Consider the following 24,811-nt stretch of genomic DNA (forward strand, 5'->3'; position numbering starts at 1 on the left):
GATGTATCCATCTGTTTTTATTTGATGCCAGATTTTACTGTTTAATATTTAATTAATTTTTAAATATAACTTTTAATTATAATAATTTACGTAAAATAATATTTTTATTTGAATTATATTACCTTATTAATTCAAATATCATAATAGGAATTTTTCAAATCATGATTAAAACATTTTTAATATATTCTTTTACTTTATATAATTAATTAACATAATAAACTCTAATATTATTAAGTGCTAGTTTAAATGTTTAGAACTTTATTAAGTGATAACTCTATTTTACATTAATAAAATTGATAAACGTCTTTTCTACATCGAATCTTTAACTAGTAATTGTAAATTAAACTATAATTATAATTATCACAAATTTTTAACTAGTATTTGTAAATTAAATTATAATTAATTTTACATATGTAATGAACACAATTTTATTATTCTTCAAATTTTTATTTTTAAATATGGATTTTGGTTTTATAAAATGAGATTATGGTGTGTGTTTGTTTAATTTGAAATTTAATGTTCACCTGGTCAAAGGTTGTGGTTAAGAAATTTTAATAGTTTTATATGGTTTACCTATTTGTTGGTTATACCAAATAATAAGTAAATAAATAGATAGAAACACTACACTTACTCTCTTTTTCTCCATTAAGTCTAAGTTACCTAACCATTTAAGCATAAGAAATAGAAAACATATATGAACAAGGTTTTTCTTTGAAGCATGACACTTTATATATCAATGTGCATTTTTTTAGAATATATAAGAATATGAATCAAACAATGTAATTTCATTGAAAATTTTAATATAAATAAATTTATTTTTATTAACTAATATCGTTTGATTTAGTGAAAATTATATATATATATATATATATTATCATGAAATGCAATTCTTATTCTTTAAATGTTTGGTTGTTCTTTTATACCACTCAACAACCATTTTCCATGGCCACCTCAATATTCCCCGAACAAAAAGAACTTTTATTATATATATATATATATATTAATATAAAATATTTGATTAAATATGATATTTTCTTCCTTTTACAATAAATATTTATATTGATTTTTTGAATAAAATTAATTTAAATTTTATTATTACTTTATAAAATTATTGAATTAAAAAAAACTTGACAAATTAAAATCTTCCAAAAACATATTTAAAATTGTCAACACAAAGAAGGATAGAGGATCCACAAATCTAACTTAAGGTGGGTTTGGATGAGCAATTGGGTGCAGTGCAGTGTGTTTAATTGTATATAATCTCACCGTCACTACTATTTTTACACTAACCACACCCTAAAAAACTATTATAAAACAAATTCAAAGAAATAAATTTTATTTAATGCAAGTATTTTTATCATAACATCACCAACTCAAGTAACCATTAAAAAAATTAATTCAATTTGAGAATAATAATTTAAGTTTTAATAATCATTATATAAAAAATAATTAAACATAATATTTTAAAAAATAAATAAATGGTAAAATGAAAAACTAGGATATTTTCAATTTCTTTTCACAAATAAGGTTAGAAATCCAAACCACAACTCAGTTATACTTTGACCAGTTGCTTTCATTTTCACCACTGCCTTTTCTCCATCTCTCTCACACACACAAATGGCCGCCCCACGCCATCATCTCATCCTTTTTTCTGTGAAACCACAAGCAGCAGATTAGCTGAACCAAATTTCTCTCATCTCTTTAATTTTCTTTCATCCCACAAAACGAAAAATATTTAGAAAAATAAAGAGAGAGAGAAAACCCCTACTTTTCCTCAACCCTTAGAAGGCTAGAAGGCAAAAGATTGAACAAGTTTACTTTGATTTTACCTCTCTTCTTCAGCCATTGATGATCCCTGAGCTTTTAATGCTCTTTCGTTCAAAAACAAAAGTAAAAAGGAAGAAAGAAAGGCAAGCAAGCAAGCCAAGCACTGTGTTGTTTCGCAGATTAGAGGAGCTTTTAAAGACAACATATGGGTGGTACTTTCTGATGATTCCTGAGATAGTGTTTATTCCAGAAGATCTTCCTCTTTCTCTCTTTCGATCATGCTTAGCTTTGTGTTTTGTGTTTTGTAGTTTCCTTCTTAAATGAGTCTGTCTGAGCATGGTGAAGTAAGCAAATAAATCTCTCTAGTCTGAGATAATCCCATATCTTTGTTCTTTTCTTTTACGTCTTTTGTTTCTTGTTGTTTTTTGTATCATGGACTCGGGTAATAGTGCTAGCTTACAATCTTCTAGTGGGGGCAGTGAAGAGTATGATTCACGCGTTGAGTCAATCTCAGCTTTTTTGAACCATAACCCATTCAGTAATATCGGCCATGGTGCTTTGGGTAACCAACCACAGCCGCCGTCGCCGCCGCAGCTGCTACAGCAACACCAGAACCATTCTTCATCGCCTATGTTTGACCCTTTGTCATTTTTGGATCATCCTCTATCAAGATCCCTGCAACTTACGACGACAACAAATCCAGGGTCGGTCCTCAATCTTGATGTGATTTGGTCAAAAAATCAAAGATCTGAGACCAACTGCACTGGTCTTAGTGGGTTGATGGCTTCCTCTCCGGCACCAACGACTCAACAGTTGTTCACCAACCAACAAACACAAAGTAGAGCCACTTTTCCATTGTTGCAGGTCCCTCAAGGACCAGAAAGTTCGAAGCAAAGCTCGGTTTCAGCCACAAATGGCCAACCCAACAACAAAGCTATGGTGCGTAACCCAAAGAAGAGATCCAGAGCTTCTAGGCGTGCACCAACAACTGTTCTGACCACTGATACTACCAATTTCCGGGCCATGGTTCAGGAGTTCACTGGGATCCCCGCACCACCCTTCACCTCCTCACCTTTCCCAAGAACCAGGCTCGATCTATTTGGTCCACCTTCTACTTTGAGATCAACCCATTTAGACCCTTCACCTCCTCATTATCTTTTAAGACCATTTGCTCAAAAACTCAACCCTCCATCATTTTCAAGCTCTTCCATGGCTGACGCTCTAGTTTCTAGTCCTATTCCTAGTACTAACAACAATAGCAACAACACTAGTTGTAGTTCAACTTCCATTAACTACCAACTACCATCCGAGTTAAGCCATTTAAAGCAGCCTCAAAATCTACTCAACATCAACATGCAAAACCCAATTCTTAACTTCCAATCTCTCCTTGAAACCCCTCCAAAATACCCACTTTCCAATTCAAACCTTCTGGGAACAAATCCACAAGATATTCCACCAAATGAGACTTGTCTCAAAATGGGTGCTTTGGACGAGTTTGGTTTGAACCAGGGCCATGTCAATGCCAACGCCAACCTCACCGGGCTTCAAAACATGGTATCACAACAACAACATGATCAAAGTCTCCTAAGGTCCATCAATGGCAGCTACAACAATAACAACAACCAGAGAGTCTCCAAAGGGAAAGTGAGCAACTTGTCGTCGTCTTTGTCGGAATTTCATGCGGATAAAGGGCCGGCAAATGCGGCTTCAAGAAGTGAAGGTATGGTGGAATCATGGATATGTTCTTCAGATTAGTTTAGGAGTATCTAAGTAATTTCATTAAAAAAAAATCAAAACTGAGAAAATCTGAAAAAAAGAAAGAATATCGAGGAAATGATGGTGAATATATCACAATGATGCATGAAAGAGATGGAATCTTTCTTCTTCTTTCCCATATTAACCATGAAAGTTTAACTCTATTTTGTGTCTTTGTTTTTTATCTTGAAGTTTAAGGTTTAACCTGTCCTTATAATTTAATTATTAAATGTACTTGTAAATAATAGTCTCTCGACACCACATTAAATTTCTCATACATAGTATTATTATTTTCATCATACATACATAGATTATCATGGAAAATTTGTCAACGTTGGCGTCTAAAAGTTGGTATTTAATTACTTTTATTTAAAGAATTTTAAGTTTAATACACTTTTTAATTTATAAAATTGATGTATTAATTATAATTTTATGTTAATATCAATTTAAAGAGTATTATTGGGCACTAATTAGCATTATGTTTTTCGTTTTGGATTTAAATGCTTTTTAATTTTTAATTATAAAATTTTAAAAAATAAAGTGTAAAGTGTTTAAAATGGAAAAGTTGAGATATATATAAAAGAAGAAAAAAACCCTCTTGAAATGAGACAAAAAGAAAATAAAATTTTAAATTTGGGTTTTGAAATTGATGGCTATTTTAAGGATCAGAAAATGAATGTAAATGAAATAACGAAATCATGAAAATCTGTGCTCTTTTTTATTTGTAAAACCCTTTGGGTATTATTTGCAGGAAATGAAGAGCAAAAGCAATTTAAACCCTAAGATGTTGGTGTAAGAAATCAAATGAAACGGTGTTTTGTCTGCTTTATTGGTAATGAATATTAAAAGAAGTAATTTATATACTGCGCCGAGGAGTGAGTAGCGGCGAGATTTGGGGAATCCTTAGTCGCCGCAAATTTTACTTCAAACTGATTTGATATACAGTTTATAATGGTAATAAATCAACAAAGAAAGACATAAATTCCCGCCATGCAGCAAGCAAATCCCACAAAAAGTTTGATCCCAACTTTCAATAAAAAGAAAATGCAGCCAAATAGGCAAACTGTTTATCATTGTCGCAAAGTGTGGAGAAAATATGTGTTGCATGAAAGGGTGTTATATGTCTAAAAAGTTGGTAATCTTTTTCATCATCATTTTACTTCAATTTCAATAATACAAACTTTCACACTTATGGTTTAAATTTTGAATGATTAGAAGAGATGGGAGGGTGCGGGTTTCAAAAATATAATTCAATCTTTTTATAACCAAATAACCCTTTTATTATTACTCTTTATATCATGCATTCTAATTGGTAGGTTATATTATGTGTGAGTTATGGATTTAATTTAGTTCTTATTCTCTAATTTAATCTTTCTTAGTTTTTGAATTTTTTTAAATTTCAGATTTTAATCCTAACTCAAATGGCCGTCTTTATATTCATTAATTAAAATGTGTAGCTTTTTTCTAATATGACATTACACATGTGATCATATGTTTGCCACATAATATTTTAAAAATTAGCAAAATTCAACTTAATGAATTTAATGACTATTGTCTTAACTTATATGGAGCGGTGGTTAAATCTCTTATCAAAAACTCGTTTGGCACGAGTTCAAATCCTCTTATCGCCATTCCTTACCTTAGTATGAAAAAAATTATACAAAAATTAAAAATAACAAAATTAAATTTGTAACTTATGTATAGTAGTGAGATTAATAGAGGTAATAAAAACAAGCACTGGATTTTTGGGGAACTTTTATAAAGGAACCGGTTGTAACACATTAAAACCTTCTTTTTGTTTATTCTTTATTTTATTTTTTAACTTTTTCTCATATATGTACATAAAAGTCAAATGATTAGCCATATGGGATCGTGGGAGAGGAGAGAAGAGATGGGGGAGAGTGACCCTCCTTTTAGGCACGATGGTGGCCCATGCCCAGTGTGTAGCATTGCTAGCTTTTGCTGTTTAGCAATGATGGCTCTTCCCCCTCTCCCCTCAGCCCACTGCCTATGTCAAAGGCTCAAAACAGTGTGGCAAACTGGCAAAACAAACGCATATCTTTCTCTCTCTCTTTTATAAAAAAACCCTACGAATTTGAGCCAGTACTCGAAAAGATACACAACTTTTGGCATCCCCCATCCAACAAAGGCTGCCACCATTTCCCTCCATTCTCTCAAAAAGCTATGTTTTCATTTCAAAGTACCCAAATCCAGCAAGCCTGCCAAGCTTTCGTATTTATAGAATAATATTATCATATTCTCTAGAACGTATGCCTTGTTTAATCTAAGCTTAACTACTTTTTAATTAACCTGTTATGTTAATTCATTTTTCTTTTTTCTCTCGACCTCAAATTTTGAACCAATGGGTTTGCAGGCGAAAGAAATTAGTTTGTCCATGAATTGGATCACTATTTGATTTTTATATATTTTACCTAAATTTAATTTGGGTTAGATTTTAGTTAGTAAAAATATCAAAAATTTATTTTTTATATTAATATAATTAAATTTAAATAAAATGCTTTTAATACTAAATAATGTATTCATGTGAAGTCATTAAGATGCAACAATCTAACGGCAAATATATGAACCCGAACGAGATACTCAAAGTTTCCTTTAGCTGGGCAATTCAGTATACCTCAATCAATAAGACCGCTTTGATGTCAAGCTCAATAATTCAACCTCAGCAGAATCTTCCAGGTATGGGTTTTTTTCCTTAATATTGATGGTGTTGTAGAGTTGCTGGTCTCTCGGTAGCTGGTGGTGTGGTTAGAGATGAAATTGGGAAGTGGATCCTTGGATGCAACCGTTTTTTGGGGAAGTGTTCGGCCTTTGATGCTGAATTATGGGGCATTTTGGATGGCTTATTTTTACTGCACAAACAATGATATGATAAGGTTATTTTTCAGTCAGATAATCTCAAGGTTGTTAAAACCATTTGCGACAATCGTTCAGTTGGATCGTGTTCATCTTTGATTAGGCAAATTCAACTGGTATTGTCAAGTGAAGACAAGTAGCTTCTGAAGTATACTCCAAGAGAGAATAATTAAGTAGCGACTGCTCTTGCTAAATTGGCATTGAAGAATGATGGGGACTTATGTATGATCGATAAGCCTCCTATGGAAATTCAAGCAGCACTAAAAGAGGATAACACAAAAGGTCTTTTGAATATGATCCATTTTATGTAATTAGCATGTTTTCTTAAGTATTATATGTCACAAAAAAAAAATGATGTTTATGATTTTCAAACCCTTAAGCCGGGGAAGGCAGTAATAATGTCCACCTTTGGCTGATAGTTGCTCGGCAACCATCCACTCTCTCCACATTATCTTCTTCCTTCCCTTCTATTTCTTCTCTTCTTTCCTTTGTCCTTTTTTCTTCATTTTCCTTTTCTTTTTCCCCCTCACTTTGTCCTTTCTAATCATTTGTGTCTCCACCCTACTTGCCGATTATCTATTCTTCGCTGTGGGGTGACTCAACGGCCTCCACCCCTCTTAAATAATATTCTTTTTTTTCATCTATTCACTCTTCCTCCTCCACCTCCACTCTGTCCTCCTCGTTTGCCAATCGTCCTCGTATTTTGGCATTAGAGGTCCATATTTTTCGGTATAATAAATTTGGCATAGGTTTTCCCTTGGATCTTCTCTTGAGCGGAGGTTTTATCAAGTTGAAGGGGAATCATAACTTCTGTGACACCCTACACCAAACCCCGATAGTGGGTTTGAATGCGAGATGTCACATTAGTTGCCAGAGAAACTCAAACTATAATCATTTATTGTATTCACTAAATAATCGAGTTAAAAAATCTTTGTAAAATCATTCAATAATAATCAAATTCAATTTTAAGAATTTAAATTCAAGTTGAAAACAATTTAAAATAATTTCTAGGTTATTGGAAGTGATCAGGTCTCTAAGAGTCAAAATAATTCAAAACAACTCAAAACATGGGACGGGCCCCTATTTGGCATAGATGTATCGATACAAGTCCCTAGTACTGTAGATATGTAGATTCTGACTTTGTTGTGAAACGACTAGCTTTATGTTCTGATACAACTATGCTTGACCCAAAAATCATCTCAAAACTTACCTAATTAGACCCTTAAGATCACAATATCAAAACCATAACTTATAACACTCAAAAACCAAGTTCAAAATATCATTCACGCACACAAAAATGCCAAATATCATGAACCCATACATGCTAAAGAGTTATCTTACTTAAACATTAAGCTAGTTTACTTGGAAAGCAAACAACCAATCATTCAAAAGCATAATCTTCATATACCAGCTTCATACTTCATCTAAGGCATTAAGCATAAACATATTATATAAATACATGCTATAGGCATAGTTTGACTCAAGTCATATAATCATCCATAATACCAAAATGGCCAACATAGTATAATAGGCTCCTACAACTACTTATTAGCTTAGGTACATGCCAAGACACTTCTAATATTCAAAATAAGTAATAAAAAATTTAGATAAGCTGAGGTGAAGATCTTGGATGTTGTTGAAGATTACAAACTAACGATACATATTTGTCACATATGCACAAAACAACAAATATGCACACTTAGCATTGAAAGCTCAATGGTGCTAACATAATTTGAAATCAAAATTGTAACACCCGGATATCATTATTATAAACCTAAAATTTAAAAAGTTAGGACTAAATTGAGATGAATAACAAATTTCAAGATTTCCATAGGGTAATATAGAAATTTAAGTGGCCAAATTTTAATTAGTTGGATTCCAACTTTAGTTCAGTTAGGATAGAATCGACAGGTTCTAAAGTGGGAGACAAAATTATTAAGAATGGATGTTGGATATGGTTGGTGAGGACCGTGCCTAAAAAGTATATATATAGCTTGAGAGGAGACAAAATTTTCTAAATTATGTTGATAAATTTACTTCTCTCTACATCATCATCTTTAGTCGCCCTGAAGAAGAAAGGGGGATGCGGATGGAGGAGACTCTGCATGCTGCAGTAGAGATGTGAGTTTAAGGCTGGTAATGGGAATATAAAGAAACTGGTAAGTCTCTTTATCTCCCTTTATGAGTAGGTACTGAAGAAAGAAGTCAAATAAGACTATCAAAACTTCTGTATAATTTAATATTTCTAGGTTTCTAAGAATTTACCGCAATGAGTTTAACCACAACATGGTTGTCATGTTTAGCCGCTAGGACAAATGAGGCTCTGGCATTTGGACTAGCTAAACAGTCAAGGATAAGAAAACAAGGTGAGTATCTACACTTTGTCTCTGGTTGCTAAATGCTAGTAAGAGAAGTTGACATGTTAATGTCGATCGTATTAGTAGTTAATTGTCGAATGATTATTTGGCGTAGTGTATTGCTTAATTATGTTTAGCATGGTATACATGATTAGTACATGAATAGTATGATAGGGGAGACTAATATTAGGAAAGATGAAGTTAGGTAAGGGAAAAATGGATAACTCATTTAAGTACTGCCATATGGTATTGCGGTGTGTAAACCGTGATAGGCGAAGTTCTGGGCCTTGCGGAAGGGACATTGCGATGTTTGAGCATCAAGATATAGAATGGTGAAATGGAGGAGTGGATGAAATGAAAGGGGAAGAGTAAAGATCATGGTTAGGCCATAGGTCTAATTAGAGGCTATACGCCAAGATGAGTAAGACCATAGCTGAAAGATGCTATGACGTCATGATAAAAATGAGTAAGACCATAGCTGAAAGACAATATGGCATCATGACGAAAATGAGTAATACCATAGCTGAAAGACTCTATGACATCATGGTAAAAAGGACTAAGACAATAGCTGAAAGACTCTATGGAATCCTCTGATAATTCATCGGGACGGTAAACACGGAGCTATATTGAGTAAGACCATAGTTGGAAGATGCTATGACATCAGGCGATAATTTGATGACAGAATGAGTAAGACCTTAGTTGAAAGACTCTATGACATCATAATTAGTCTGTCGAGATAGTAAAAATGGGATAGTCCACCGGGACAGTAAACGCGGGATGGTCCATCTAGACGGTAAATATGGAAAATCTGCTAGAAAGTTAGACATGGAGATCACAATTAGAAGATTCACGGTTCATAAAGGATGCCAATGGTGAATGTAAAGTTCACAGTGTGAAGGGAATGATAAGTCACGGGAAGAAATGAGTTGGTACGTCTAAGTAACATAAACTGCCTGAATAAAAAGGGGGGCTAAGGTTATGTCTCAACCCCAAATGAGTGAAAAAGAAAAGAAAACTTCTCAGGTAATATGGTAAATATGGTATATGCAAATACTAGTCCGTCAGGAAAGCTGTGGATTCCACATGGTTTAAATAGACGCAAATTAGTTTGCAGTAGGACACATTGATATATTGAAAGTTGATAAAGTCAGTCGAAAGGTTTACTAGGTTGATCAGGGTTTCAAGGGAAGGAACGTATGCACCAAGGCCAGATGGCCAGTAAAGTCCGCCAAAGAATAGTAGAAAGCGGAGGTTAGATATAGCCATAGGGAATGGCAGAGATCTTTAAGAGCTCAGGTAAGATGTAACACCGCTTACCCGATCTTATTATTGGACCCAAGTTGCAAGATGTTACATCAACCAACGGAACTTAATCACATACATATACAATTTCGAATAAGAGAAACTACTATTAAAATTAACATATAAAGAAAAGTTCATGGCTAATTTAAACATTTAAATGACAATAGAAATAATTTTAACCGTAATTAAGGTTCGTTTTTAATAAATCTCAAAAAGACACGTAGGTATTGATACTGAATGGGCAGGTATCGATATTTTTATCATTAGTACCGATACTCGTATATGTGTATCGATACCAAAGTTGGATTCTGCCAAATTTTGAAAACGTCTCAACTTTGAGGTATCGATACTTGTACCTTGAGTACTGATATATTTGCCCAAAATATGAAAAATTCACAAGTTAAAATTTTATCCATGCTCAAAACAATATTCTACTCAATACACAATTATAATATAATTTAACTAAACTTATTAACAGCCTTTAAACATTTATCATGTCACATCCATACATTTAAATAAGAATATCTAACATGCGTTATCAATCTTAATCTCAAACGTTAATTTAGTTGCAAACGAAGTCCAAAACAACATCCATATTCCATCAATCCAATACCAAGATAGAATTAATAAAATGCTAAAAATCAAAATTAAAACTCTAACCCATACTACCTTTATTCAGTGAGTTCAAAAGAATCACAAAAATCCACCTACTCAAAAATATTCCCTTGCTTAGATCACTTCCTTTGCCGCTCCACTCACACCAAAAAAGTTATTTATCTATAAGGTTTTAATGTGGAGTGTGAGCTTAAATAAGCTCATCAAATGTTTAGAACTACCGCTAAGCATACACAATGTCACGTGTTAAGAAAGAGCAACTAGATACATGCACAACCATATTTACTACAAGTCCAAATAATAAATTCATGTTTCATTAATTCATAAATCCAACATATACTCTCCCATGCAATTACATACAACTCATATATATAAATAATTCATTCATCGATAATTCATCAAGACAAACCAATGTATTCATGCTTTAATGACCCACAAGTATAACTTATATATTCACATTCATTTACACACAACATTTTCATGTATTAATTAATTAATGATAATTTGGCAACTTGGAAACATAAAACATAAAAGTGGACTCTATCACCACACATTTCATACACGGATATCCATCACACCAATAACTCAAAGAGTCTAATATATCCCATAAGTGTAACATAAAGCTAAACACTCTCCAACACACCAACATATCTCGGTGAATGGAGCTTAGCTTGACATTCCCTTATTCCTCCAATTTGTCACAGAGCCTCAACACCGAAATCACAAAACACAAGGGTGAGTACTCACAATCTTATGGCATGCCAACTATATCTAACAGTTCAAGAGACCACAAGGCCAAAATATCCGCAAATACACATTTAATTACTGTTTTAATACACATAATCTATGTTCATAATCATCAATTCATATCACAAATTGTACACAATGCATGCTTATCGGATTCAAATTTAGTTGCACTTTAAATGCCATAACTATGCTTATTGAGCCATCACGTATCCGACCACATATGTGTGCATTAAAAATCAAATTATCACACATCGCATATAAGTATTCACACACACATTACCTATCACAATAGCATCACATTCCACAGCTTGTCAAACATTAATCATAAGAAAGGCTTACACTAGGAACTTACGATAGATGTTAAGGCTATTCCTAAGCTTTCGTTTAATGGTATGAAATCTAGACACTCACTAATTATGCTTAATTCCTTAATTACTCACGATCCTAATTTTCGATACCTGACACAACCCCCCGGTTAAAAGACTTGATTCTACAAACCCAAAACCATTAGGTCCGATTTTGGGACGTGACAATTCTTCCCCTTTAAAAATAATTTTTTCCTCAAAATTTCCTGCTGACACGTCATTTGGTTATTCACAACATATGTTATTTGCACTTTAAAACCAACATCCATGCTTTCGTTGCGCAACTTTGATGAATCTTTTAAAGCAATCACCGTGTGTTCTGCTGCCTGGTCTGATCCAAATGAAACCTTCATCGAGCACTCCTATCGAAATTTCCAACTCACTAGCTAATTCACTTAGAATGTACAAATATGTTCGTACTCACATTAACACGCCTACAAGGCATTTCGTATCTAATTTAGTACACACAAACAAACCAAATGTGTGAGCAGCGGGGAAATGATCCAAGGCATGTCCTTGCAAGAAAAAAATTAAATAAAGGCAATGTGTTCCCAATCCTACCCCAAAATCAAACCAATTCATACAATTTCAAGCAGAGGTATCCAAATCAAGCAGTTTAGGTAATAAGAAAATTTAGTCACTCATGGGTTACTAGATACACGGGTTTCGTAACCCTAGTCCGAGCATTAACAAATTAGGTTCGAGTGTTAGAAAACGTAGGCTCTAACACAACTAAATGTAACATTGCTCACCTGGTTCGGTTGACTGACCCGATTTACAGGATGCTACATCAACCAACAGAACTTAATCACATGCATATAGAGTTACGAATAAGAGTAACGACTACTAAAATTAACATTTAAAGAAAATTTCATGTCTAATTTAAACATTTAAATGACAATAGAAATAGTTTTAACCATAATTAATGTTCATTTTTAATAAATCTCAAAAATCCACGTAGGTACTGATACCGAATGGGTAGGTATCGATATTTTTATCATTAGTACCGATACTCGTATATATGTATCGATATTGAAGTTGGATTCTGCCAAATTTTGAAAACGTCTCAACTTCGAGGTATCGATACTCGTACCTTGAGTACTGATACATTTACCCAAAATATGAAAAATTCACAAGTTAAAATTTTATCCGTGCTCAAAACAATATTCTACTCAATACACAAATATAATCTAATTTAACTAAACTTATTAATAGCTTTTAAACATTTATCATGCCACATCCATACATTTATATAAGAATATCTAACATGCATTATCAACCTTAATATCAAACATCAATTTAGTCACAAACGAAGTCCAAAACAACATCCATATTTCGTCAATCCAATACCAAGAAAGAATTAATAAAATAATGTTAATAATCAAAACTAAAACTCTAACCCACATTGCCTTTATTCAATGAGTTCAAAAGAATCACAAAACCCACCTACTGAAAAATATTGTCTTGCTTAGATCATTTCCTTCGCCGCTCCACTCACACCCAAAAAGCTACTTATCTGTAAGATTTTAATATGGAGTGTGAGCTTAATTAAGCTTAGTGAATGTTCAGAACTACCGTTAAGCATACACAACGTCACATGTTAAGCAAGATCAAATAGATACATGCACAACCATATTTACTACGAGTCTAAATAATAAATTCATGCTTCATTAATTCATAAATCTCGCATATACTCTCACATGCAACTAAATACAACTCAAATATATAATTCATTTATCGATAATTCATCAAGACAAAACAACATACTCATGCTTTAATGACCCACAAGTATAACTTATATATTCACATGCATTTACACACAACATTTTCGTGTATTAATCAATTAATGATAATTTGACTACTTGGAAACATGAAACATAAAAGTGGACTCTATCAGCACACATTGCATACACGAATCTCAATCACACCAATGACTCAAAGAGTCTAACATATCTCATAAGTATAGCATAAAGCTAAACACTCTTCAACACACCAACATATCTCGATGAATAGAGCTCAGCTTAACATTCCCTTATCCCTCCAATCTATCCAGGGGCCTCAATGCCCAAATCATAAAATACAAGGGTAAGTACTCACAATCCTACGTCATACCAACTATATCCAACGGTTTCAAGAGATCACAAGGCCAAAATATCCATAAATACACACATTTAATTACTATTTTAATGTACATAATCTCTGTTCATAATCATCAATTCGTATAACAAATTTGTACACAATGCATGCTTATTGAATTCATATTTATTTTCACTTTAAGTGCCACAACTATGCTCATTGAGCCATCATATATCCGACCACATATGTGTGCATTAAAAATCAAATTATCACATATCACATATAAGTATTCACACACATATTACCATCACAATATCACATTCCACAACTTGTCAAACATTATGCATATTTTTACGAGGCAAAAGGCATAAGGCTTACACTAGGAACTTAGGATAGAGGTTTAGTCTATTCCCAAGCTCCCATTTAATGCTATGAATCGTGCATACCAACAGCGAATCTGGACACTCACTAATTATGCTTCCGCTTACAAGTCAAAAGCTCAAATTAGCTTTTCCTTACCCTTAGACTTGCTCATAGAGGCTCTCACTTGATCTGACACTTTGTACAAACAATAAACACATTGAAAACTCATTAAACGCTAGCCTTGAACACAACCAAACGACAAGAAATATACAATTCAAGCGTCTCCTTTTTCACTACCAAAAACTAGCTAGCTTTGCCAAAATTATAGTTTCGACATCCTAATCTTGTTTCTAATCCTCAATTTCAGTTTCAAACATCCTAAAAATCATTTAATTTCATATCTAAACCATTAATTTCACATAAATCCATGGTCTTAAATTTTCTAAAAAATTAAAGCTTTCAAGAACATGTAAAAGGGGAAAACGCTTGATTATTAAAAATTCGGTTATAAACTATCAAATTGAAGTGAAACACCTTCTAATTAGGTTAGAATGAATAAAAAATAACTTTGAAATCACGGGTTTACTTAGGATTACGAGATTTGTAATTTTTGAATCCAAACATACTTTATGAACACCAAATCTAAATATAATCGTTTAAAACTCGATCTGAATTAATAAGACTCTTTATTTAACCATAAAAAGTCAAAATATTACCTTGATTTGATGAAAATGATGATCTACAACTCTAATTTAGGATTTCAACTCTAGAAGAACAATGGTGAATTTGGGGAAGAAAACACGTTTATCATTTGAAATTGGAGGTTGTTTTGGTGTTTGGGGAGTTAATAAATACAAAAGAATGAATTGATTTTGAAAGAACTCTCTTAATTTTAAGTTTAAAAAACTTTAAATGCTTTGGGGCTTTCAAAGGAAGAAGATGTGAATGACTTAAAGAAGAAGACCAATTTTCAAAAATTGGGCAATTTGCCCTTTTAGTCACTCCTAATTCTTCCCTTTTCCCATTTAGTCCTAAATCAATTAAAACCTATTTTTTTTTCAAATTAGACCTCAAAATTGAATTTTTATTTAAGTTATTTATCAAAATAAAAACTCGAATATGTAATTTTAATTCCTTAATTACTCACGACCCTAATTTTTGATACCTGACACAACCTCTCGATTAAAATATTTGATTCTACAAGCCCAAAACTACTAGGCCCGATTTTGGGATGTGACATAGGAATTGCATGTTCTATAAAGTCTCCAAACGAAATAGATTTATAGAGCACGAGTTTTAGTGATGTTAGAAAGCCCTTGTAGTAAAAGGTAAAAATGACATAGAATGTGAGAAAGACCGCAAATGTCGAAACCACTTGGGCAGTCGCCAAGTGTCGCCCGCCAGAAATATTAATTGCAAATATCAAGGGGTTAAATTTTGAGTTGGACGCCTTGCATTTTTTCTTAATTCTATACGTGGATCTCACTACGTTCCCCTAAACTTATAAGTTTTCTATTTAAATACAGGTTATTTAAAGATTTAGAAATCACGAGGGACCCAACCAGAATTTTCTAGAAGTAAGGCGAATGTCGAAAACTTGCATTTATACAAAGGGGCACCCGTAGAGGCTCTGCCTTAGGGGTTTAGTTGTCATTTTACATTTTTAAGATTTGGTCTAGTAAATTTGTAATTTGTTTATGAAAGTGAAGCTTTAAGGTTTTATCATTAGCTAATATGAATTGATTAAATATGTAATTAAATTCAAAAAAGAAATCTAATTAAGTCATTTGGGTTATTGTAGAATCTGATACCCAGACTTGAGGAACGGGTCAGCGAGAGGGTGCTACAAATTTAATGGTATCAGAGCTTCAGTTTAGCCAATCCTCTTGACTTAGGTGTTACAAGATAACTCCTTTACACATGATTATATAAGATCTGGCTTAGTCCCTCAAGAAGGGATAGAAGAATGTAAGTATGACAAAGATAAGTATAGAATTAGCGGATTATAGTCAGGATGATGAAAAGTATAATATAGGGAAAGAAAATTAGTAAAAATTTTCATTACGATGAGCAATACAAATACAAAAAGCCAATCAAACATCATCCCTAACATGCGAATCAACCGTATCTTTCGCGTATTCCTCCCCCTCATGAATAGCCTCCTCGAATGGAGTAGGTGTAGAGGGCTCATGATCTGGTGGGAAAAAGAAGCCATCGGAATTTTTTCATTTCTAATAAAACTCTTCTTACTTGACGCTAGAAGGACTCATTTTATTGAAGCCTAGATTTTCATTAATGTACTCGCGTTGACAACTGAAGTCCACTCGACTCACATCAAAGAGGCCCATGACAACTTGGGCATGAAGAACGTAATTGGACCTCAGCTTGGGAAGATAATCTGTGATCCTCGCCACAGTTTCTACTTTGTATTGCTCCAGGGCTTCACGGTTCTCCTTTTGGATCCTTTTTAGGTCCGCTAAGTGATGCTCTTCTTGTGCATTGATTTAGTCCTCAAATTGAGGGACCCTAGCCTCAAGCTCCATTTTTAATGAGTTCTACTTGGACTTCCAACTAGAGGCGGATTCCGCGAACTCCTAAGCTTGACCTTTACAAGCCATCAGTATGAAAAAACCTTTTTAGTGAACTCTGGTTGCTAAAGATATGACATACACCTTTTGAAACAAATAAATAGAAGATATTTTCACCATTTGACGACAATATATAAAATATGCTATTAGATCCCACTAAGAAGTTCCCATTAATTTCCCAGGTGCAACCTTGTAAGGTATCAGAATCTCAACGAAAAAATGGTGAAGGGGCAAATGGAACCTCGCCTTAAATACATGTAAGGAAAGCAAAACCTAAGGCGAACCTTCTCCTTCTAAATCAGCCTAACTTAGACAGTGCTTTCCTTTTGGGATTGAAAACTCGTACGTAAAATTTTAACCAACTTCAATCCCCTTACATTCATGCAAACTCCTTATCTACTCCACCGTCATAGTACACCCAAACTCTTCATTTTCCAAGGGGACACTATGAGGCCTCATTGGTGCTATCTAATGCCTTAATGCATCATCTCTAGCATAATATTCAAATGTATAGACAAAAGCATAACTAAAAAGAAACAAAGAAAATAAAGAAGGAAGCCGACTAAATACAAACAAATAAAACATAACTCTCACCACCATAAGCAACACATCGAAAAGTTTAGAGAAATCAAACATTGGAAAATAAAAAGATGAAGAAATAAACCTGAAGTCCCTATATTTTTAAGATAAGAGCGACCCTTGACATTCTATATATGTGTAACAGCCAAATAATCATATGAACACTCAGACACGTTTCTAAAAAATGTATAATAGGGTTTTCTCTTAGAGACACATGTGACATAGTCATATCACCGCCATTAATCATAACTTGTCTCGATTACCCAAGAGGCATGCCACCATTTAATGTACCTTTCCATATATTTCTCTACACCCCTAAATTCAAAGCATGCCGCAAATCATAATTTCAAATTCTTAATTTTTTCCAACTTCAGCAAACCACCCTATTAAATCTAGTAGACTCAATCGAGGTCACTTTATAACCTCCCTCTCATCTGTGGCGGCAATTGTTATAACACATCTACAAATGGCTATACATGTCACCCTTGAGTAAATCTCACATTGAGTGAACCTCCAACATGAAGTCACCTTTGAGCGAACTCTGACGTGGGTTCTCGTTAAAAGTACCTAGGGCCTCATGCCCATTAATTATTAAGCCATCTTATGATGTCACATCACTAATTTATAGGATCTCATCCATCACTATTAAAAGCAACAAGATATGACTTTGCTACCAATGAGGCATCGACACGTAGCATCTTCTCTATCCCACGTATATAAGCCTTCCCATTCTTCTAACGAGGTCATTCTAGAGCAACATCCTAAACTAAACCAACTCTTCACTCATCTCCTACAACTCTTTCCGCCCTTTTCACCACCATAACACAACAACTCTCTGCCCCTCAACGAAAAACCATTACCTTTCTTGTAATACCCCTAACCCGTATCCGTCGCCGGAATAGGGTTACAGAGCATTATCGAAAAACTGTAACATCAAAACATTTATTTCAAAACATTTCATAATCATTGAAAATCTAATCGAACACATGCATAATGTCCCTTTTTCAAGCTCTCGAGGCTTTAGAAACACTTTAGAAATGATTCGGGACTAAATCGAATACATTTAGAACTTCATGGCAAAAGATAGAAAAATTCATACTACAAGGGTCACATGGTCGTGTCGTCAAGCCGCGTGACTCACAGGTTGAGACACATGCTCGTGTCTCAGGCCGTGTGGACATTTGAAATAGGGACACACGGCCATATCTCATCCCATGTCTGTGCCCGTGTAACTCTTTAACTTGGTACACACGACCAAGCCACACGACCATGTGTCAGGCCGTGTAACACTTGAAATACAGTCTTTAAAAACCTACAGGGGACACACGGTCGTGTCGTATGGCCGTGTGTCACACATGGCTAAGACACACTATAACACCCCTAACCCATGTCCGTCACCGGAATAGGGTTACAGAGTATTACCGGACTTATCACATAAACAATCATACATTTCATATTCATCTCTCATATCCAAACAAAAGTCATTCAAATTCAATCGTATAGTCCCTAACTCGAGCCCTCGACACCCAAAACAAGCATTAAAAATAATTTGGGACTAAATTGAGAACTCAAGGAAATTTTGGGAAAACATTAAAAATTTTCAAAGTGCAAAGGATACACGCCCGTGTGGGCATTCTAAATGGGATCAAATGGCCGTTTCCAACCCGTATCCAACCCCGTGCAACTCATTGACTTGGGTCACACGGTCAACCACACGCCCGTGTGCTAGGCCGTGTGAAAACTATAGAGTATGCTGACTTGTGCCACAAGGCCAAGCCACATGCCTGTGTGCTAGGCCGTGTGTGGCTACCTACTTGCTTTCTTTAAAAGTTACAGGGGACACACGACCATGTCACCTGACCATGTGTCACCCATGACTAAGACACATGCTCGTGTCTCTTCCCGTGTGGACAAAATAGGCTATGTTCCAAGCCACATTACTCACCCAAAATTTTACAACAACTTAAACATACCAAAAAGCATATGACCATATTATCAATAGGCATTCAAACCAACCAAAGTCACGTCTAAATCATGCAATTTCATTACCAACAATCATAAGCTCTTAGACATCTCAAATAATCATTTAAATACATGCCAAAATCACCTCCAAAAGCTACCTAAATGGTCAATTGCATATATGCACTATCTTGCCTAAACATAACATGCTTACCACTTATCAAATTCATCTATTATTTACCAAGCTACTAAAGCAAAATCAAGGCACTCCCATGGCAATCATACATACTACAAAATAAGGCTAGCTACACATATATATACAAACCAACATATACCAAAACAAGCCAAATCAAATGGCTAATTGCATAACAAAACATATAGGCTTTCATTAGCCAAATACCTATACATGCCATATAACCAAAATACATAAAGTCTAAAAGTACCAAAATGAGAGTTTGATAGTGCGATGCAATCCTCGACAACTTCCAAATCGAGCAAGCTTCCGAATCACTATAAAACACGAAAAATTAAACAGAGTAAGCAATTAAACTTAGTAAGTTCGTATAACATAAAACTCAGCTTACCATTTAATCACAATTTAAGTAATTAAACATAGCATAATGCAACTCAATTTGATCCACAAGCCTAACACATATTCATCCACAAGGTTAGACATGAAATCACAAATCTCTTAGATTCAATTCTCACATGATTCACATACATACCTGTACTAGTTCATATCGAACTCATACACTCTCGTAATAACACTATGCTCGTTGAACCATTTGGAATAATACCAGATACTCGGGTATCTCGCACACTAAGTGCCAATACATGGCCGTAACAATCTCTATCTCATATCTTATATAGATGCTCACTCTCGAGCCATCACTTGGTCTACTCACACAAGCTGTCGGTCAAGACACAGCTACACGGTGCTACTCACACAAGCTATCAAGTAACTAAAACACATGGTGAAAACTTATCCACTGGTAGAACGTATGAGACCAGCTCTCAAAACACGGTAACCCCTAATGACATGTCATCTGATCCTATCTATTCCTAAGGTTCAACCAGGATCCATATGATTACCGATATCTCATCGAGAATTTCCGTAGTATAGTATCATCCAATTATATCAATTAAGCATGCAAACACATATATAATTTAAAGCTTATCAACATACGAACTTACCTTGAACTCGTACGTCGGAAATTTATCATTCAATCCAAAACTTTTTCTTTTCCCCGATCTTATTCGTACGTTGCTTTTCTTGATCTATATAATCAAATTTAACTACTTTAATTCATATTTTACTCAATTCAATCCAAATTTCATGTTATGGCAAAACCACCATTTTGCCCCTAAACTTTTGACTTCTTTACAATTTAGTCCTAAACTCATAAAAATGCAAATTCATGCAATTTAATCCACATCCATGCTAGCCAAACTTCATACAAGCTTATAGCAGCCCACATATTTCATTAATTCACACATTTCACCACATAATTTTCACTTTTCTCAATTTAATCCCTATTTTACATTTTCAACCAAAATCACTTTACAAAACTTGTTTATCTAACAACAACCATCCATTTTCTACCATCAAATATCAAAACACATACACATTCATAAATGGTAAAACCCTAATACTTTAACAGTTTTACAAATTAGTCCCTAGGCTAGCTAGATTAAGCTACAACGACTCCAAAAACATAGAAATCATTAAAAAGGGATGAAAAACGTACCATGCATATAACAAAATGAAAAATCGAAGCTCCCTTCTTCAACAATGGCTATTTCGGTTGTGGAAAGATGAAATGAGAAAGATGGTAGTCATTTTTTTCTTTTTCTTTACTAAACATTTAATTAATTATCAATTTACTATTTTAACCTTACATATTAACCTTAAAAATCACTTAAATGATGTCCATCTTTACCCACTAACTCTTATAATGGTCTAATTACCACATAAGGACCTCCACTTTAAAGTTCTATAGCTATTAGACACCTTTAGCTATTAGAACCCAACTTTTGCATTTTACGTGATTTAGTCATTTTTATCAAATTTAGCATGCAAACGATAAAATTTCTTAACAAAATTTTCATATGACTCTACTAACATGCTGTAGACATTAAAATAATAATAAAATAAATATTTTGACTTCGAATTTGTGGTCCCAAAACCACTATTCTGATTTAACTGAAAACGAGTTGTTACACACACGTCCCTGTCTTAGGTTGTGTGGACAAGAAATAGGCCAAATTCAAACCATTTCTTTCATCCAATTCAAGTACACTTAAACAAGCCATATGCACATATGACCAAGGTATCAAAACATGTTCAACCATGCATAAATGACAAATTTCCATTCAACCATTATGCCATAAAGGCACCTCAAACACAACAACCAAATATGTTTAAACATTTGCATAATCTAGCCATTCACCAACCATACACAACTACCTATTTTCATGTCAAGTCATAGCAAAATTAACCATATGCCAAACACATCTAAATAATCAAAAAATATCATCACTTAACCATTTCAACATCAACCATTGAAGCACCAAAATGCTAGCATGTCATCAACCATAAAACCACATATATACATGCCAACATGACAAATAGTTCATCAACCAAAATACCATATTTACAAGCCAAACATAATGACTATTTCAACAAGCACAAAACATCTATACATTAAACATTCCTAAAAATGTGAATATTTATCCCTTTATAAACTATTTTGTTTCTGTGCCAAAACATATCACAATTGATACATATCAACCATACCATAATAGATTCATACCATATCAAAATAACCTTACCATTTGGACTATTCCTCTCATGCATCATAACCGCCTAAATAACATAAACCAACCATTTCCAAATAGTACCAAGTAATCGACATTTATAAACCATATTTACATCATGCACATCTAGTTCTAAACCTTTCCAAACTGAACTATATTTTGACCATGTTGAGATCAATTTCTCACATATCATTTTGGCAATTTAAAGATACATTAACATATACCAATTTTGGTCATTTCAAAACATGCATCAATTTGACCATACTAACCCCAACCAACAAGACATCAATAGTACCTTAAGTACTTCAAATCCAAGGCAACATTTCATGCCATAATCATCAACCAAAATGACATATATGCCAAACTCATCAATTAAACATTAAATATAGTCCACATATACATGTCATTATAACCACTACCAAAGTATCAAAATCTACCAATAAAAAAATCGATGGATAGTGTGATGGATCTCCAACTAGCTTCCAACCCGATCGAGCTTCCGATAATTTGTAAAGTAAAGGAAAAATAACTATGTAAGGATTGTATGCTTAGTAAGCTCGTATAAACTTTAAGCATAAAATTCCACTTCAATAATAAACTTTATAAAATAAACATAAATTTATGTCCATGCCATAAGATTCATAAATCGATATGAACAATAACTCTCAAATGAGTAAGTTCATTAATGTCACATATATCTATAATTCATAATGTTATAGGATTTTAGAGGACTTAATAGATAATCAACAACCTTTTTATAAGATTATACACTTTTCAATTTACTATCTTTTCATTCATTTCCCAATGCTTATCTTAAGTCTAAACAATATTATCAATTCCCAACTTAGTGTATTTATCCATGATATAGGTATATTCATCTATAGTATACTCAATTTGCTCACACATAAATACATAACTTATCATATTAAAATTTTTATAACATCAAAATACATCCCAATTACGTACTTATTGTTTCATTCCCTTTTCTTACCTGATTCATATGCATAGTACAAGCATGATCATAAATATCAATCATATCCACAAGCTTGGCATAAGCCTAAGCACATCAACAACGCCGCTAAAGATCTGAGCATTAGCGGCACTTTTTTTAAAAACGCCACTAAAGCCCCGAAAGGTAGAAAACGATGTCGTTGGGCTTAGGTTTTTTGCGGTGTTTTTTCAAAAAACGCCGCTAATGCTCATTTTTAGCGGCTCTTTTTTGAAAACGCCGCTAATGCTCGATCTTTAGTAGCATTTTACGCAATGCGTCGCTAATGCTCGATTTTTAGCGGCATTTTTTATTCAAACGCCGCTAAAAGCCTATTTGATGTAGTGTTTTAGTTCATTTAAACATGATGCATATGAATTTGACATGGATAACCATTATACCTGAGCATGATTCATGTTTTATCATCCATCTCAACATAACATATTTTTCAAATTCATTAAATAGATTATCTTACCAAGATTTTCCATTAGAAGAACGACTTACATGTAAAACTACATCGTCAAATAGACCGAACACACCAGACAGAAGCTCATAAGAGCTTATCCAATTGAAATACACCAAACAGAAGCTCATAAGAGCTGGTCCACCCAAAACACACCAATAGAAGCTCGTAAGAGCTGATCCACCCGAATCACGCCAAATAGAAAGTATAACGCGAGAGTTCGCAACAAATGTTCAACCTCGATTTACTTGGGTAATATACAGATATCGCCCTCCAATAACATCTCCACTCCAAACCCCCGTAATACACCAAAACACAAATGTAATCTATCTCGTGTTCAATTCAAACCGAGCATCAAATTCAATATTATAACTCATATAATGATTCATTTCCAGCAATAGAATATATATATAATATCACGTAGTACCAATCACCTATTTATATAAATGCTAAATTTTAACCGCACGAACTTACCTGGCTAAATTAAAGAAATGTCAAAGTACAGAGGCATTTTGGTAAATTTTCATTCTCTTCGATTTTCCACTCGATCTTGATCTAAATTAATAATTTCATTCAATCTATTAATTTCGATAGTAAAACAATATACTTTATGCAATTTAGTCACTTTTGACATTTTTATAAAATTTCCCCTAAAGTTTTACTTTTATTCAATTTAGTCCCTGAGCCTAAAACATGAAAATTAACCATTTTAACCCAAAATTGAGCCTAGTAAAAAACTCATGGAATCCAATACAGCCCATTATTACAATAATTTCACATTAAATCCTTATACTTTTACTATTTTAACAATTTGGTCCCTAATTGGAAAATTCATCAAAATCACTTAATAAAATACTTTTAAATAACAAATAATATCTCAAATTCATCATTTAACATCTAAAATCACAATTTTCATCAATGGAAACATTCAAAATCTTTAACAATTTTAAAATCAAAGGTACGGGCTAGTTGGACCTAATTGCAATGATCTCAAAAGCATAAAAATTATTTTAAATGGGGCTAAAATGAAATTACATGCATACATGGAAGCTTGGAAAAAGCTTCAAAGTCTAACAATGGCTTTCTTCTTTCTCAATTTTGGCAAAACATTGAAAAGAGATAGGTGATTTCTTTAGCATATATATTTTCATAATAAGACAAAGACAACCGCCCACTCATATATATAATATAGTATA

General features: G+C 33.6%; 1 protein-coding gene across 2 annotated transcripts; it reads left to right on the plus strand.

The window, feature by feature from the left end:
• Nucleotides 1-1,588: 1,588 nt before the first annotated feature.
• LOC105778388 (uncharacterized) lies at nt 1,589-3,767 on the plus strand. Of its 2 annotated transcripts, XM_052621536.1 has the most exons (2): nt 1,589-2,111; nt 2,217-3,767. In XM_052621536.1, exons 1-2 carry the CDS (start codon nt 2,104-2,106, stop codon nt 3,520-3,522), a joined length of 1,314 nt encoding a protein of 437 aa, XP_052477496.1. In that variant the 5' UTR covers nt 1,589-2,103; the 3' UTR covers nt 3,523-3,767. The 2 variants fall into 2 exon arrangements, with proteins under 2 accessions (XP_052477496.1, XP_012457529.1); XM_012602075.2 differs by having other exon boundaries at nt 1,590-3,767.
• Nucleotides 3,768-24,811: the final 21,044 nt, after the last annotated feature.

The sequence above is a fragment of the Gossypium raimondii genome, chromosome 10 (assembly GCF_025698545.1).
Source record: "Gossypium raimondii isolate GPD5lz chromosome 10, ASM2569854v1, whole genome shotgun sequence".
Taxonomy (NCBI): Eukaryota; Viridiplantae; Streptophyta; class Magnoliopsida; order Malvales; family Malvaceae; genus Gossypium; species Gossypium raimondii.